At 46.4% G+C, this 17,446-nt stretch overlaps 1 protein-coding gene across 4 annotated transcripts in view; it reads right to left on the bottom strand.

Annotated features, from left to right (window-relative positions):
* The window catches only part of LOC143986525 (NACHT, LRR and PYD domains-containing protein 3-like), a 137,921-nt gene that overhangs the window by 14,723 nt on the left and 105,752 nt on the right, over positions 1 to 17,446 (bottom strand). For all 4 annotated transcript variants that reach the window (XM_077484879.1, XM_077484878.1, XM_077484881.1 and 1 more), the window contains exon 7: positions 70 to 240. In XM_077484879.1, the coding sequence (XP_077341005.1) occupies positions 70 to 240 (171 nt within the window). The remainder of the gene's footprint in view (positions 1 to 69; positions 241 to 17,446) is intronic.

The following is a 17,446-nucleotide window of genomic DNA, read 5'->3' as shown; positions in this document are numbered from 1 at the left end:
GATCCCTCACATAGAAGATTTATACCAGAATCCTGCAGAATATTATATCATTTATAGGATAATTCTCACCTCAGACTCTGCAGAGTACAGCCAGGATCTCTGAGCGTCTCACATAGAAGTTTTATTCCAGAGTCTTCCAGATTATTCTCTGATAAATTCAGTATGGTGAGGGATCGATTATTGATAAGAATGGATCGGAGATCATCCCAGCCGGAGGAAGTCACACCACATCCATTCAACCTGTAGAGACAAATCCAGACACATGATATTATATTATAAGATGAATATGAGGAATTATTCCCATTTAGTGAAAAGTAACATAACATCACTAGAGCGGAATATCAGGATATACAGAATGTTATACAGAGGAAAGATCTTGTTATTAGGGAAGCTGATAAAGGTGAAGCTGTTGTAGTACTTATGTCTACACAGTATAAAGAGGGGGCGCTGTGACAGCTCAGTCACCCCCTTATGTACCCGGTTGTTAAGCAGGACCTCACACAGTGTCTCATACAGGGGCTTCTGAAATTGATAGATAAAGGAAAGGATCTGGGGGGGTTATAAAATAAAACAGCAGAATTTCTGATGTGGATCCCCCAGTGACCCCAATATTCCATCACCTTCCTAAAGTCCACCAATCAGGACTTCCCATTGAAGGTCACCGGATTGTGGCAGGAATAGGATCCCTTATAGAGAATGTAGGGGGAGGGGTGGATATACATTTCCAGCCTTTAGTGCTGAGACTTCTGGGATATATTAGAGATACAAGTACTATATTGGTGGATATTCCACATTTACAATGGGATTCTACATTCACATGGGGGACACTTAACATTAAAGCACTTTATTCTTCCATCCCCCATTCTTTAGTGTCTCCACCAATCAGATATCATCTCCATAAATATAGATCATATACTAGGATGTTACAGGAATTATTACAGAGGATGTAAAGGATGAAGGTTTTTTACCTTAACCACTTCAGCCCCGGAAGGTTTTACCCCCTTAATGACCAGAGCACTTTTTACAATTTGGCACTGCGCTGCTTTATCTGGTGATTGCGCAGTCATGCAATGCTGTATATAAACAACATTTGTGTCCTTTTTTTCCTACAAATAGAGCTTTATTTTGGTGGTGTTTTATCAGCTCTGGGAATTTTATTTTTTGCAATATAAATGAAAAAAAGACAAAAAATATAGAAACAAATATATATTCCTACTTTTTCAATAAACTCAATTTTAGTCAATGTTGGAAAGTAAAGTAGATCGCCTCCAGTCATATATCTGCCAAAATATGCCGATAGTATCACACTGACACTGCATGAGATACAGTGTCAGTGTGATACTATCGGCAAATATAGTTACATAGTTAGTCAGATTGAAAAAAGACACATGTCCATCCAGTTCAACCACAAAAAATAATAATAATAATATCATACAATCCCATATACCCAATTCTATAACCACAGTTGATCCAGAGGAAGGCAAAAAACCCCAGCAGAGCATGATCCAATTTGCTAAAGCAGGGGGAAAAATTCCTTCCTGATCCCCCGGGAGGCAATCGGATTTTCCCCGGATCAACTTTACCTATAAATGTCAGTACCCAGTTATATTATGTACACTTAGGAAATAATCCAGTCCCTTCTTAAAGCAATCCACTGAGCTGGCCATAACCACCTCTGCAGGGAGTCTATTCCACATTTTCACAGATCTTACTGTAAAGAAACCTTTCCGTATTTGGAGATGAAATCTCTTTTCCTCTAGACGTAAAGAGTGCCCCCTTGTCCTCTTTGTTCACTGTAAAGTGAATAACTCAACACCAAGTTCACTATATGGACCCTGTCAGGAATCCGTCCGTTCTATGCGACCGGCTCTCCGTGCGCGCACACGCGTTCGTGTCGCGGGTCGTCGTGGGCACGAGCGCCTTCCGATGCGCGCGGGTGCACGACGGTCGTATGTGCGCGCAGTACACGCACGCACGGGCGAACGTTAGCTCGATTGGCACCAATACCCCTTTTTAAGGACACAGTTGCTGTGGTTCTGTGCTGTCTCGTCTGCAGCTTGTGCCTGAAGTTACCTGTTATCTGCCTGCTACCTACCTGATACCTGACCCGGCTCCGTCTGACCTTGTTGACCTCTCCTGCTCCGACCCCGGCTTGTTTGACCTTTCTTGGACTGTTTTCCTGTTGCCGAACCACCTGCTTGTACCTGATACCTCTGCTGATTCCTGCCTGCTCCTGTGTCTGATACCTTCTCATCCAGAGGATCCATTCCATCCTGATTCCACAGTCTGCAGTCTCCTCCTTGCTACTTCCATACTACAGGGAGTTCCTGCTCCAAAGGATCCTCACCTACCCGGCACCTGTTGCTGCACCCGGCTGGACTCTTCTACCCCGCTGTGCTCCAGTCTCCCTGTCCCCATCCCAGAGAGACCGGAACCAGAGCCGTAAGAGAGATCCCCTTCCACCAAGTCAGACTCAATACCAGACGTCCTTAACAGACCCCTTATATATTTGTACATGTTGATTATATCCCCCTTAATCTCCTCTTCTCAAGAGGGAATAAATTCAGTTCCTCTAATCTTTCCTCATAGCTGATCTCCTCCATGCCTCTTATCAGTTTGGTTGTCCTTCTCTGCACTTTCTCCAGTTCCCTGATATCCTTTTTGAGAACTGGTGCCCAAAACTGAATTGCATTTTCCAGATGAGGTCTTACTAATGATTTGTACAGGGGCAAAATGATATCTCTCTCTCTGGAGTACATACCTCTCTTAATACAGGAAAGGACTTTGCTCGCTTTGGAAACCGCAGCTTGGCATTGCATGCTATTATTGAGCTTATGATCTACCAAAACCCCCAGATCCTTCTCCACTATGGATTCCCCCAGTTGTACTCCCCCTAGCATGTATGATGCATATTCTTAGCCCCCAAGTGCATAACTTTAAATTTCTCAACATTAAACCTCATCTGCCACATAGTCGCCCAATTAGACAGAGCATTGAGGTTGGCTTGTAAATTGGAGACATCCTTTAAGGAGGTTATTGCACTGCATGTCATCTGCAAAGACGGAAATGTTACTTTTGATCCCAGACCCAATATCATTTATAAAGATATTAAAAAGTAAGGGTCCCAGCACTGAACCTTGGGGTACACCACTGATAACTTTAGACTATTCAGAGTAAGAATCAATAGCCACTACTCTCTGAATTCTGTCTTTTAGCCAGTTTTCTATCCATTTACAAGCTGATATTTCCAAACCTGTAGACTTTACCTTACACATGAGCCGTGTGTGCGGAACTGTATCAAACGCTTTTGCAAAATCCAAGTATACCACGTCCACCGCCCCCTTCTGTCCGAGTATACCACGTCCACCGCCACCCTCTGTCCAACTATACCCCATCCACCGCCACCCCTCTGTCCAAGTATACCCCATCCACCGCCACCCCTCTGTCCAAGGTTTTACTTACCTCTTCATAAAAAGAAATCAGGTTTGTCTGACAACTTCTGTCTTTCATGAATCCATGCTGTCTGTTGCTTAAAATATTTTTTTCCTGCAAGAACTCGTCTATGTGGTCTTTTATTAATCTCTCCAGTATCTTCACAACTATAGAACTTAAGCTAACAGGTCTATAGTTACTTGGTAAAGACTTTGTTCCCTTTTTAAATATAGGCACCACAATGGCCCTGCACCAATCCAGTGTTACTATTCCTGTCATTAATGAGTCCCTAAAAATTTGATACAATGGCTTTGAAATTACAGAGCTCAATTCTTTTAGGATCCGTGGGTGGATGCCATCAGGTCCAGGTGCTTTACCTACCTTTATTCTGTCCAAATATTTCTGGACCATATCACTTTTGAGCCATTGTGGATTTGGGGTTGTGTCACCACCACCCCCATTATAGACATGAGCTCCTCCATGCTCCTTTGTATACACAGAGCTGAAGAAAGTATTTAATAAGTTAGCCTTCTCTTTGTCCCCAGTCAACCACTCCAGATTATTGTGTAAAGGGGCTACATGCTCAGACCTGACCTTTTTTACTATTAATATATCTGAAGAATTTTTGGGGGTTTGTCCTACTATCTTTGGCAGATATATGACTGGAGATGATCTACTTTACTTTCCAACATACGGGATACCAGCTGAAAGGCAGCCAGGTGATTTACAGACGGATACTGCAGTGGATGCCTACACCGTGATTCTCGGGTGACTGCGGTGCTGATATACATATTAACACTCACTGACCAGCATCTGACTTGAGTTTCCTTTTAAAATAGCAGCTGATAATCTTATCTGTTTATTCACATCAGAGACTAGTAATGTCATTCTGCCTTGCTACTTTGTCTGCCTAAATAAACAAAGGAGATAACTCGTTGCCAGTTGTTGAAACATTATAAGTCGGCCTGCCGCTTTGGAATGTGCATTGGAATTGTGGTGAAGTGATTAAATAGAAGGATGTTACAATTAAATGCCACGGATTGGATGGGATTTCCTACTGTGCATTGGCTTTTTCTATTGTTACACTATTGTAGATTGTTTAACCTTTCCAGCACCAAGGGATGGAGACATGTGACTATCATAGCAATATTATTAGCACTAACTACAGATAAGATTTGTCTGAATTGAACACGTCATTTTTCAGCTATCTACCTCATTCCCTCTCTCCCTTCCCCCACTCAATATCGATTTAGTTCATTGATTAACCGTTTAGTTATTGAAAGAAATAGGGAATTTTAACCCTGTAATATTCAGTAGGTAATCTAATACATGGGTTGCAATGGACTAAAGCAATTTGTCCGGACCTGAGTAGTGTTTTGTGTTTTATGTATGTCCTGTTTGTCTTATTGTCTGTGGGTACACAATTAATTATATTAGATTGAGAACCATTACTTTTATGAACTGCACACGTTTTTTTTTCTATTTTTGATACTTTAATAAAATTGGTTGTTATTCAAACTGGAATCAATTCATTTAGATCTATTTATTGTTGCCATTAGAAACCCCTTGTTAGCCTGCTCTTAGCGGGCTAAAGTTCTCTTTTTTCTATATCTCCTGTACCATGCCCATAGCTTCTGACATGTCCTGTACCATGCCCGCAGCCTCTACATCTCCTGTACCATGCCCGCAGCCTATGACATCTTCTGTACCATGCCCACAGTCTCTGCCATATTGACATCTTTTGTACCATGCCCACAGCCTCTGCCATATTGACATCTTCTGTACCATGCCCAAAGCCCCTACATCTCCTGTACCATGCCCGCAGCCTATGACATCTTCTGTACCATGCCCACAGCCTCTGACATTTCCTGTACCATGCCCGCAGCCTCTGCCATCCTGACATCTCCTGTACCATCCCCACAGCCTTGACATCTTTTGTACCATGCCCACAGCCTTTGACATCTCCTGTACCACGACCACAGCCTCTGACATCTCCAGTACCATGCCCGCAGGGTCTGCCATCTTGACATCTTTTGCACCATGCCAACAGCCCCTACATCTCCTGTACCATGCCCGCAGCTTATGACATCTCCTGTACCATGCCCACAGCCTCTGTCATATGCTATACCATGCCCACAGCCTCTAAAATCTCCTGTACCATGCCCACAGCCTCTGACATCTCCAGTACTATGCCCAAAGCCTCTCCCATCTTGACATCTTCTGTACCATGCCCACAGCCTCTGACATCTCCTGTACTATGCCCAAAGCCTCTGCTATCTTGACATCTTCTGTACCATGCCACTGCCTCTGACATCTCCTGTATCATGCCCACAGCCTCTGCCATACTGACATCTTCTGCACCATGCCCACAGCCTCCGACATCTCCTGTACCATGCCCACAGCCTCTTACATCTTCTGTACCATGCCCACAGCCTCTGACATTTCTCGTACCATGCCCATAGCCTCTGACATCTTGACATCTTCTGTACTATGCCCACAGCCTTGACATGTCAGCCGGCAGCTTTGGAATATGCATTGGAAGTGTGGTGAAGTGATTAAATAGAAGGCTGTTACAATTAAATGCCACGGATTGGACGGGATTTCCTACTGTGCATTGGCTTTTTCTATCGTTACACTATTGTACATTGTTTAACCTTTCCAGCACCAAGGGATGGAGACATGTGACATCATAGCAATATTATTAGCACTAACTACAGATAGGATTTGTCTTAATTGAACACATCATTTTTCAGCTATCTACCTCAACCCCTCTCTCCCTTCCCCCACTCAATATTGATTTAGTTCATTGATTAACCGTTTAGTTATTGGAAGAAATAGGGAACTTTGACCCTGTAATATTCATTAGGTAATCTAATACGTGGGTTGCAATGGACTAAAGCAATTTGTCCGGACCCAAGTAGTGTTTTGTGTTGTTTTATGTATGTCCTGTTTGTCTTATTGTCTGTGCGTACACAATTAATTATATTAGATTGAGAACCATTATTTTTATGAACTGCACAGGATTTTTCTATTTTTGATACTTTAATAAAATTGGTTTGTTATTTAAACTGGAATCAATTAATTTAGATCTATTTATTGTTGCCATTAGTAACCCCTTGTTATCTTGCTCTTAGCGGACTAATGTTCTCTTTTTTCTATATCTCCTGTACCATGCCCACAGCCTCTGCCATCTCCTGTACCATGCCCGCAGCCTCTGACATCTCCAGTACTATGCCCGCAGCCTCTGCCAACTTGACATCTTCTGCACCATGCCCACAGCCTCTGATATCTCCTTTACTATGCCTGCAGCCTCTGCCATCTTGATATATTCTGCACCATGCCCACAGCCTCCAATATTTCCTGTACCATGCCCACAGCCTCTGACATCTTCTGTACTATGCCCACAGCCTCTGCCTTCTTGACATCTCCTGTACCATGACCACAGCCTCTGCCATTTTGACATAGTCTGTACCATGCCCACAGCCTCTGACATCTGCTTTACCATACCCACAGCCTCTGACATTTCCTGTACCATGCCTGCAGCCTCTGACATCTTCTGTACCATGCCCACAGCCTCTGACATTTCCTGTACCATGCCCACAGCCTCTGCCATCTTGATGTAGTCTGTACCATGCCCACAGACTCTGACATCTGCTTTACCATGCCCACAGCCTCTGACAACTTCTGTACCATGCCCACAGCCTCTGCCATCTTGACATCTCCTGTACCATGCCCACAGCCTCTGACATCTCCTTTACCATGCCCACAGCCTCTGACATCTGCTTTACCATACCCACAGCCTCTGACATTTCCTGTACCATGCCTGCAGCCTCTGACATCTTCTGTACCATGCCCACAGCCTCTGACATTTCCTGTACCATGCCCACAGCCTCTGCCATCTTGATGTAGTCTGTACCATGCCCACAGACTCTGACATCTGCTTTACCATGCCCACAGCCTCTGACAACTTCTGTACCATGCCCACAGCCTCTGCCATCTTGACATCTCCTGTACCATGCCCACAGCCTCTGACATCTCCTTTACCATGCCCACAGCCTCTGACATCTCCTTTACCATGCCCACAGCCTCTGACATCTCCAGTACCATGTCCACAGCCTCTGACATCTTGACATCTGCACCATGCTCACAGCCTCTGACATCTCCTGTACCATGCCGACAACCTCTGACATCTTGACATCTTCTGTACCATGCCCATAGCCTCTGAAATTTCCTGTACCATGCCCGCAGCCTCTGCCATCTTGACATATTCTGTACCATGCCCACAGCCTTGACATCTCCTGTACCATGCCCACAGCCTCTGACATCTCCTGTACCATGCCCGCAGCCTCTATCATCTCGTATACGATGCCCACAGCCTCTGCCATCTTGACATCTTCTGTACCATGCCCGCAGCCTCTATCATCTCCTATACGATGCCCACAGCCTCTGCCATCTTGACATTTTCTGTACCATGCCCGCAGCCTCTGCATCTTGACATGTTCTGTACCATGCCCACAGCCTCTGACATCTCCTGTACCATGCCCACAGCCTCTGACATCTCCTGTACCATGCCCACAGCCTCTGACATCTCCAGTACCATGTCTGGAGGCTCTGCCATCTTGACATCTTTTGCACCATGCCCACAGCCCCTACCTCTCCTGTACCATGCCCACAGCTTTTGACATTTCCTGTACCATGCCTGCAGCCTCTGCCATCCTGACATCTTCTGTACCATGCCCCCAGCCTTGACATCTCCTGTACCATGCTTGAAGCCTCAGACATCTCCTGTACAATACCCACAGCCTCTGACATCTCCTGTTCCATGTACTTAACCATGCCCACAGCCTCTCACATCTCCTGTACCATGACCACAGCCTCTAATTTCTTGACATCTTTTATTACATGCCCGCAGCCTCTGACATCTCCTGTTCCATTCCCGCAGCCTCTGACATCTCCTGTACCATGCACACAGCTTCTGCCATCTTGACATGTTCTGTACCATGCCTGCATCCTCTGACATCTCCTGTACCATTCCCACAGCCTCTGAAGTCTCCTGTACCATGCCCATAGCCCCTGACATCTCCTGTACCATGCCTGCAGCCTCTGACATCTCCTGGACCATGCCTGCAGCCTCTGACATCTCCTGTACCATGCCCACAGCTTCTGCCATCTTGACATCCTCTGTACAATGCGCACAGCCTCTGACATTTCCTGTAAAATGCCCATAGCCTCTGACATCTCCTTTACCATGCCCACTGCCTCTGCCATCTTGACACCTTCTGTACCATGCCCACAGCCTCTGACTTCTCTTGTACCATGCCTGCAGCCTCTGCCATCTCCTTTATAATTGTTAATTATGTTCCTTTGTGCCGTGGGTATACTCCTCCTATGGTGTACTACAATGGAAAAATCCCAGTGACAATATTTAATTTAACAGGGCACTGTGTCCTCTGAATTAATTTGTGCCGTGAGTGCACCCCGCTTACTGGGTATTACAGTAAGTGAATCAGTGACTATATTTAAGAGTGTTGCATCCCCTGAATCAAAATGTGTGTCCCTCCCATCCTTAGAAAGGGTACTTGCAAATAGTAGAAAACATTTTTTTTAAAAGTATGTGAAAAATGTAGTAGATAGTGATACGTATCTAAGATCAATATCTAATGACCTATTTGCAACCATAAACAACCATTATACATACATGCATACCTCTAATATACTGTATAATCAATAGATGATAAACAGTTGACTGTACAAGGATGCATACATATGGTAATGTGCCTAACTAAAGCAAGGGAGGTGACATTTTTTTTCTATATAAATAGACCCAAAAAGTTTTTTTCAAAAAGTGACTTGTGCAGACTTTCTGTAGTTGTTCCAAAGGTGGAAAGAGCTCCCGGTGCACTTTTCTGTGAAAATAAATGATATTGCGCTCACCAGATACCCTGCCCCTGCAGGGGTAGATTCGTCCCTGTGCCACTCTGGTGTTTCCCTGGGAGTTTAATTTCTCATCCACTGGTATAAATGCCTCATTCATATGTTCAACAAAAGAGAAGAATATCCATGGTGTAGTATGTCTTCGTGAACAATTTATTTAGAAAATAAAACTACTCACATGTAGCAAAGATTAAAAACCACAATATAAGAAAACCACGCCATCCGCTGTAGTTTGTTATGGAGAGGTTACGTCCTATGGCCACTCCCTACGTGTTTCGTCATCAGGACGTCATCTGGAGGGGCCATATTGGTGCACCTCTCTGCTTATATAGGGTGCAGTGATCCACTCATGCGTGGGATCGATCCACGCCATCTTTGTTGGGGGAGCCTATCAGTTCTATGTACTCATCCGATCTCCTGTACCATGCCCACAGCCTGTGACATCCTGTTGTATATCATGTCTGGAGTCTGGATAGGAATCAACAGTGGAACACCGCCGGGATGGGGGTCATGGGAGAAGTCAGACTTGTGTGTGGACTTCGGAGAGGATAGTATAGGAAACCAGAACTTAGTGTATTCTTTCTGTGGAAGGTCATCTTTGGTTATCAGAGTCCCCCCACTTTCCCAGAGTCCCAGGTGTCCCCCTTAATGATTGCTCCACTTTTAGCACTTATAACTGGAATTTTATATATATATATATATATATATATATATATATATATATATATGTATATATATATATATACAGAAAATTGAGTACCTGTATGAGTATGGCACCAGGACAGGGTCAGGGCAGCTTGGCTTCTTTTCACCATCCAGTGGCTACTGATCAAGGATGCATGCATGGTCCTGTCAACATTTTAGGAGGCCACAAGGATGATGAGCAGCAACCATGCATGCATGCATCAGTGACATTGTCCCTCTAGTCTAGCACATGCTTTGTGGAATCATGGACAGGTCACTTGAGACAGAACAGCGGGAGAAAGAGAAAGACTTCCTTTCCTTTCAAGGCCCCCTTTTTCCAGATAGCATTCCTGTGGGCCCACCAAACACACAGGAAAAAGAGGAGGAGGATTGTGTCAGCATGGATGTTGAGGATAACATGCAGCAGTCTTCAGCAGATGGTTTTCAGTCCCCAGAAACCCAGTTGTACATGGCTGGGAGGAGGTAGTTACTGATAATGTGATAATTAGTGACCCAGAGGACTCAGAATCAAATGCTTCTGCAAACGTATGTTGCATGGCCTCCCTGATTCTGCAAGGTTTGCAAAAGGACCCAAGGATTTGTGGTATTAAGGAGAGGGATCATTACTGGCTGGCAACCCTTCTTGATCCATGTTACAAGGGTAGGAGGGAGCAGAGCATGAAACATCTTCAGGAGGTCTTAAATAAAAGTTTGTGTAATGCATTTCCAGACCCTGGGAGGTTTCCATCCTGGTGCTGGACAATCTGTTTCTGAGGCTTTGTTCGGTCAGAGGAAGAGCGGTGGAGAAGGTGGCCGGCTAACTGATGCCTTTAAACAATTTTTCAGTCCTCAGTGCCAAGTTCTGATAGGTTCCAGCAACTATCATCAGCATCTGCATTATATGGGGCAGGAATATCTAGGGGCAAGAGCAGACTTGGAGACCTTTCCGAGCATCCACTAGGTTAATGGGTCTTGAGGTTGGACCACTGGCCAGAACTTGCTCAATATGCAATCAAGCTACACAGACTCCATTGATAGGCTCACATTTATAAAAAAATACTCAGTCCTGGATCAGCAGCTATCAAGCACCTGATGCTGATGTAACTGATTAAATTTGCTATTGTCAGGGCTCTGCTCGCGCTTTGCTGGTGAATCTTCGTGCGCCATTATGCAACCCAAGAATCGGCGCGTGTGTGCGCCAGTATGCACCCCAAGTGCACTCGCATGCACAACGGATGCGTGTGCACGCTAGTGCGGTTTGCACCAGTGGCCCTATTTAAAGTTACAGCTGCATTTGTTCAGTGCTGTTTGTCTGCAGCTTGTACCTGAGACTCCTGTTACCTGTTCATCTGATTGCTATCACTGACCCGACTTATGTCGGACTCTGCTGATCTCTTCTGCCCCGATCCCCGCCTGCCTGACCCTGTTTATGCACTGCCTATTTGATGCTGAACCTTTGCTAGCCTATGACCTTGCCTTTGCCTGCTATTACTGCCCGATTGCCTATCTGCTCTGACCGGCTTGTCTGACCAGCCCTCTGCTTGTTCCAAGTGTGCTTAGTCTATCCAGGATCTGCTGCCACTGTTCCTGTGCCTTCTTCCACCCGGCTTGCTGTTCATCCTCCTGCTCTGCCAACTTCTGCCAGCCTCTGCCAGTTTCTGCAGTTCCAGCCATCTGGAGGACCATCTCCACTGCCTGCATCAGCTGCTGCATCCAGCTCAGACACTCCTACCTCGCTGCACTCATGGGACCACTGTCTTCACTCCAGTGGGCCCTGAACCAGAGTCGTAAGAGAAGTCTTCTTCCACCAAGTCAGGCTCACCACCCAGGTACCTAACAGTACAAACAGCCATGACTGAGCCTGCGGAAGAAGCTTCTGCTATGAAGGAGATCTGTTCACTAGAGATGGACGAACTTCCGACGGGACGTTTCGCGAATGCGAACTGTGAACGCGGATGAAAGTTTGCAAACAGCAAAGACGCCAGCACTGTGATATAGAGCACTGACACCAGCACCAAGATATAGAGCACTGACACCAGCACCGTGATATAGAGCACTGACACCAGCACCGTGATAGAGAGCACTGACACCAGCACCGTGATAGAGAGCACTGACACCAGCACAAGATAGAGCACTGACACCAGCACGAGATAGAGAGCACTGACAGCAGCACTGATACAAGCAACTCACTGCTGGGCCCCAAAAATATGACACCGCTCAACCTCTTCAAATAGGAGGGTACGGGCATATAGTATGGTGTGCTTTTTTTGTACAAGGAAGTGAGCCAAATGTAGAAAAAAGGTCTGTGTGCTCAATTAAATAAATAATTTTTAGAGATATACATGGTCTACTGGTCACGTGTGTTGAATTCCTCCGAGATCCATGCCTAGAGTGCACTGACACTAGCACCGTGATATAGAGCACTGACACCAGCACCGTGATAGAGAGCACTGACACCACACCAGCACCGAGATAGAGAGCACTGACACCACACCAGCACCATAATAGAGAGCACTGACACCAGCACCGAGATAGAGAGCATTGACACCAGCACCAGCACCGTGATAGAGAGCACTGACATGAGCACCGAGATAGAGAGCACTGAGACCACACCAGCACCGTGAGAGAGCACTGGCAGCAGCACTGTGATAGAGAGCACTGAGACCAGCACTGTGATATAGAGCACTGACACCAGCACCATGATATAGAGCTCTGACACCAGCATGAGATAGAGAGCACTGACATCAGCACTGATACCAGCAACTCGCTGCTGGGCCCCAAAAATATGACACCGCTCAACCTCTTCAAACAGGAGGGTACGGGCATATAGTATGGTGTGCTTTTTTTGTATAAGGAAGTGAGCCAAATGTAGAAAAAAGGTCTGTGTGCTCGATTAAATAAATCATTTATAGAGATATACATGGTCTACTGGTCACGTGTGTTAAATTCCTCCGAGATCCATGCCTCATTCATTTTTAGAAATGTGAGGTAGTCGACACTGTTGTGAGCTAGGCGAGTGCGCTTATCGGTCATGATCCTGCCTGCTGCTCTGAACGTCCTTTCGGACTGGACACTGGACGAGGGGCAAGCCAACAGTTCCATTGCAAATTAGGCTAGCTCTGGCCAGAGGTCAAGCCCGCCCACCCAGTAGTCCAGGGGTTCATCACTCCTCAGAGCGTCCACATCGGCCGTTAACCTGATGTAGTCAGACACTTGTCGGTCTAGGCATTCCCTGATGCTGGATCCGGATAACACCTGTCGATGGGTCGGCTGAAAGAATGACCTCATATCAGAAGTCACCAACACATCTTCAAACCACCCTCTTCTTGCAGGCTCTGTTGGATTGGTACCCGCAACTCTTTCTCTGGGAGTGGGAATTGCTCCACTGCCAGCGCACACAAAAGCAAAATGCATTTCTCGAAGCAAGGCCTGGAAGTGCTCCATTCTGACAGCCCTCTTTTGTGTTTGTACCGGGGGTCTAAGTACGTTGCCACCCAGTACTGGTCCTTGACCCTTATGATTTTTATACGGGGGTCCCTGTTAAAACACTGGAGCATGAAGGCCCCCATTTGCACTAAACTGGAAGCGATGTGGTGGCCAGGCTCCTGCTCATCATCCAGAATAATGTTGTCCTCCTCTTTCTCCTCTCCCCATCCACGCACAACAACAGGGATCCCAGAAAGGTTTAAAGCATGCTCTTCTTGCTCCTCCTCATCTGCCCCGGCACCATCCTCCTCTGACTCCTCTTCAGACTTCTGTTGTTGACTTGTCTCAGATAGAGTAGCCCCCCATTCATTCAATTCATCCAGCATTGCGACTTCCTCATCTTCCTGCTCCTCCATGGCTTGATCAATGGCACGATGCAACGCAAGCTCCATAAAGAAGGCATAAGGTACCATGTCACTGATGGGGCCATGGCTGCAACTGACCAGTTTTGGTGATCTCATCAAATGGCTGCAGCATGAGCAGCCACTGGCGCGGTGAAAAAAACCCCAGCTCCCCAGAACCTGTTCTGCCGCAGAGTTCATACAGGTAGACGTTAACTGCACGTTTCTGCTGGAGCAGCCTATCAAGCATATAGAAGGTTGAGTTCCATCGCGTCGGGCAATCGCAAATAAGACGTCTGACTGACAGATTGTGTCGCCGCTGAATGTCAGCAAGGCGAGCCATGGCCATGTAAGATCTTCTGAAATGGGCCAAGATTTTCCTTGCCTGCCGCAAGATGTCCTGGACCCAAGGGTATTTGACACTGAATCGCTGCTTGACCAAGTTTAAGACGTGTGCCATGCATGGCACGTGCAGAATTTTTCCCTGTTTCAATGCACTAAGATGGCTGGCACCTTTGTCACACACCACTTTACCAACTGTCAAATTGAGCAGTGTTAGTCACTGATCTGCCTGTGAACGTAAAGCTGAAAGGAGTGCCGGGCCAGTGTGGCTCTTGGCTTCCAGGCACAACAGACGCAGCACAGCATGGCAACGTCTCCCCCGGCATGTCAAATAGGTTCTGGGGAGCTTGGGTGATGCAGTGTAAGAGACACTAGCAGCAGAAAAGGAGGAGTCAGCCAAGGATGAGAGGGAGGAGGATGGAGGAGGAGGAGAAGAAGAGCCAGGCCTGCATGCAATCCGTGGCGGTAAAACCAAATCTACACAGGTGTCACGGGTTACATGCTTGACGGCCATCAGAAGGTTCACCCAGTGGGCAGTAATAGTGATATACCTTCCCTGCCCGTTTTTGCTAGGCCACGTGTCTGTGGTCAGATGTATCTTGGCACAGACACTGTGTGCCAGAGATACATTCACTTACCGCTGAACATGGCCATAGTGTTGGGCTTACCGCGACTTATGTGTTGACTGCAAAGATTGCAGATGGCAACGCTATTGTCAACAGCGGACACGTTAAAAAAAAGTCCACATTGCAGAGCCATGTGCCGGCATCCTGGGAGCGCCAGATGTGACCGTACATGGTTGATGACTCGCTCCTGATACATTAGCAGTCTGCTTTGTCCCTCCTGTGCAATCTAAGTTCTTCCTGCTTCTCCTCCCTATCTGCTGGTCCACATCTTCCTCTGAACTCCCCTCTTCTTCCTCTCTTGTGGGCACCCACATCACATGGCATCACTAGACAAGTCATCAACGTCACCTTCCCCACCACTATAATTAGAGATCTTGGAGTAGGCAGCAACAGCGGGGACAAACCTCCACCTTGGGCTGATCTGGGTACTGTCGTCAGACTGCTGAGTGGCGGTTGTTGCTACCTCCTCTTCCTGATACAATGCCAAGAGTGGCTGCACATCAGAAATGTCTTGATATGGATTAGAAAATAATTCCTGTGACTCAAGCAGAAGGTATATGGTGGTGGTGGTGTTGGTGGTAGTGTCTTTGGGGGTGCACATAGCAGAGAGTGAAGAGGGTGCAGATCGAGAGGATGAGGAGGGTACATAAGAGTAAGGCTGAGTGAGCCACTCAACCAAGTCTGGTGCGTCCTTTGACATAATCGCACGCACCTTCTGCAATTTGCTACTTTGGCTCAAGTCTGTTGCTCCTGCCCTACCCCTACCACCCCTGCGGAAGGGCCTGCCTCTTCCTCTGCCTGTCATTTTTTAAATGACCCTGTGACAAAAGTCTCTAGAGAAGTGCAGTATGTATGTGGAAGAAGGTATATAACACCCGCTTCAATCTTTCGTTTTCGGGGGCCACTGGTCTATCACACCGGTTATAATACTTTTTTTAATTGCGTTTGTCGCTCTTTGTAGTATCGCTGCAGAACCCCTCAGCAGTCATAATGCTGCACAGTGGAAATGCACTATACTATGCTTTCTATATGTGCAAGTATTTTATACGTGTTTTACACACCTATTTACTGCATACCAAATAGTACACCTATACCAGTCCTTACAAGGACCTTTGTGAACCTAGTAGCTAGTAATTTGCAGACTGTACCTCAGTCCCTACACTGATAAAGAACTGCTGCAGAATAGGGCAGTAATCTGCAGCAGTGCACCACAACCCTATATATTGTACACTTATACCAGTCCTTACAAGGACCTTTGTGGACCTAGTAGCTAGTGTTTTGCAGACTGTACCTCAGTCCCTACACTGATAAAGGACTGCTGCAGAATAGGGCAGCAGTCAAGTATAATATTCTTTCTATATTTGGAAGAAAGTATATTATACGTGTACAACCCTATATACTGTACACCTATACCAGTCCTTAAAAGGACCTCTGTGGACCTAATAGTAATAGCTAGTGATTAAACTGACTGTCCCTGCTGCACATAGCGTCCTTTCCCTCCCTGCACTGACAAAAGACAGGCTGCTGCAATCACCAGCACAGCAGTGCACTGAACCCTATATACTGTACACCTATACCGGTCCTTAAAAGGACCTTTGTGGACCTAATAGTAATAGCTAATGCACTCAACCCTATATAGTGTACTACACCTATACCATACCAGTCCTTAAAAGGACTTTTGTGGACCTAATAGCTAGCGATTTGTGTCACTACAGTCTCTCCCTGCTCCACACAGCAACCTCTCCCTATAATGACATAAGACAATGTAAAATGGCTGCCAGATCAGGTCTATTTATAAGGTTGGCGGAATGTCCAATTGTCCATGTGCTGAAATGTCTCAATTGGCTGTCCTGTACCCCATGATGGATATGTCCGCTGGGCAAACAGCAGCAATAGTCCGCCAATCGGACGAATCACGAACACGCAAAATTTGCAAAGAAACGACCGCCGGGCGAACATTTCGGCCATCCCTACTGTTCACATCTTGTGGCTCTCACTTAGGCCATGAAATCTCTCCAGGAAGGATACACCAGATTGGAAGAGCGGGCTCAGCATCTTTCTGGTTCCAGTCCCATGGTCACTGCACCTCCTTCGCTTCCTGCTCAAACCACTTCCCAGCCTGCAGTGATGATGCTCCCATCTGAACCAAGGGTGCCTATCCCAAAAGGATTCTCGGGGGCCGTTCTAAGTTCCGGGCTTTCCGAAATGCCTGCCAGCTGTATTTTGCTCTCCAACCCAGGACTTTTTCTTAGGAAGATACCAAGGTGGGATTCACGATTTCTCTGCTGCAAGGGGAGGCTCAGACCTGGGCCCATCATCTCCTGGAAGCAGACAGTCCCTTCCTTCTTTTTTAAGGCCATGGCACAGCTGTATGAAGATCCCCAGAAAACTGCTACAGCTGAATGTGCCCTATCTGCGCTCCAGCAGGGCCGCAGAGAGGCCGAGGACTACATTACATTCACCCAGTGGAATGAGTCAGCTCTGAGACACCAGTTCCGCATGGGCCTCTCGGAAGGACTTAAAGATGAACTTGCTCATGTTGGTACCCCAGATTCCCTGGAAAGTCTGATCACACCCGCCATCCAAATTGACCACTGGCTT

This window comes from Lithobates pipiens, unplaced genomic scaffold (genome assembly GCF_037356315.1).
Source record: "Lithobates pipiens isolate NorthernLeopardFrog02 unplaced genomic scaffold, aLitPip1_a1.2 Scaffold_167, whole genome shotgun sequence".
Taxonomy (NCBI): Eukaryota; Metazoa; Chordata; class Amphibia; order Anura; family Ranidae; genus Lithobates; species Lithobates pipiens.
The sequence above is the reverse complement of the archived record's forward strand: the minus strand, read 5'-3'. Positions and strand labels throughout refer to the sequence as shown.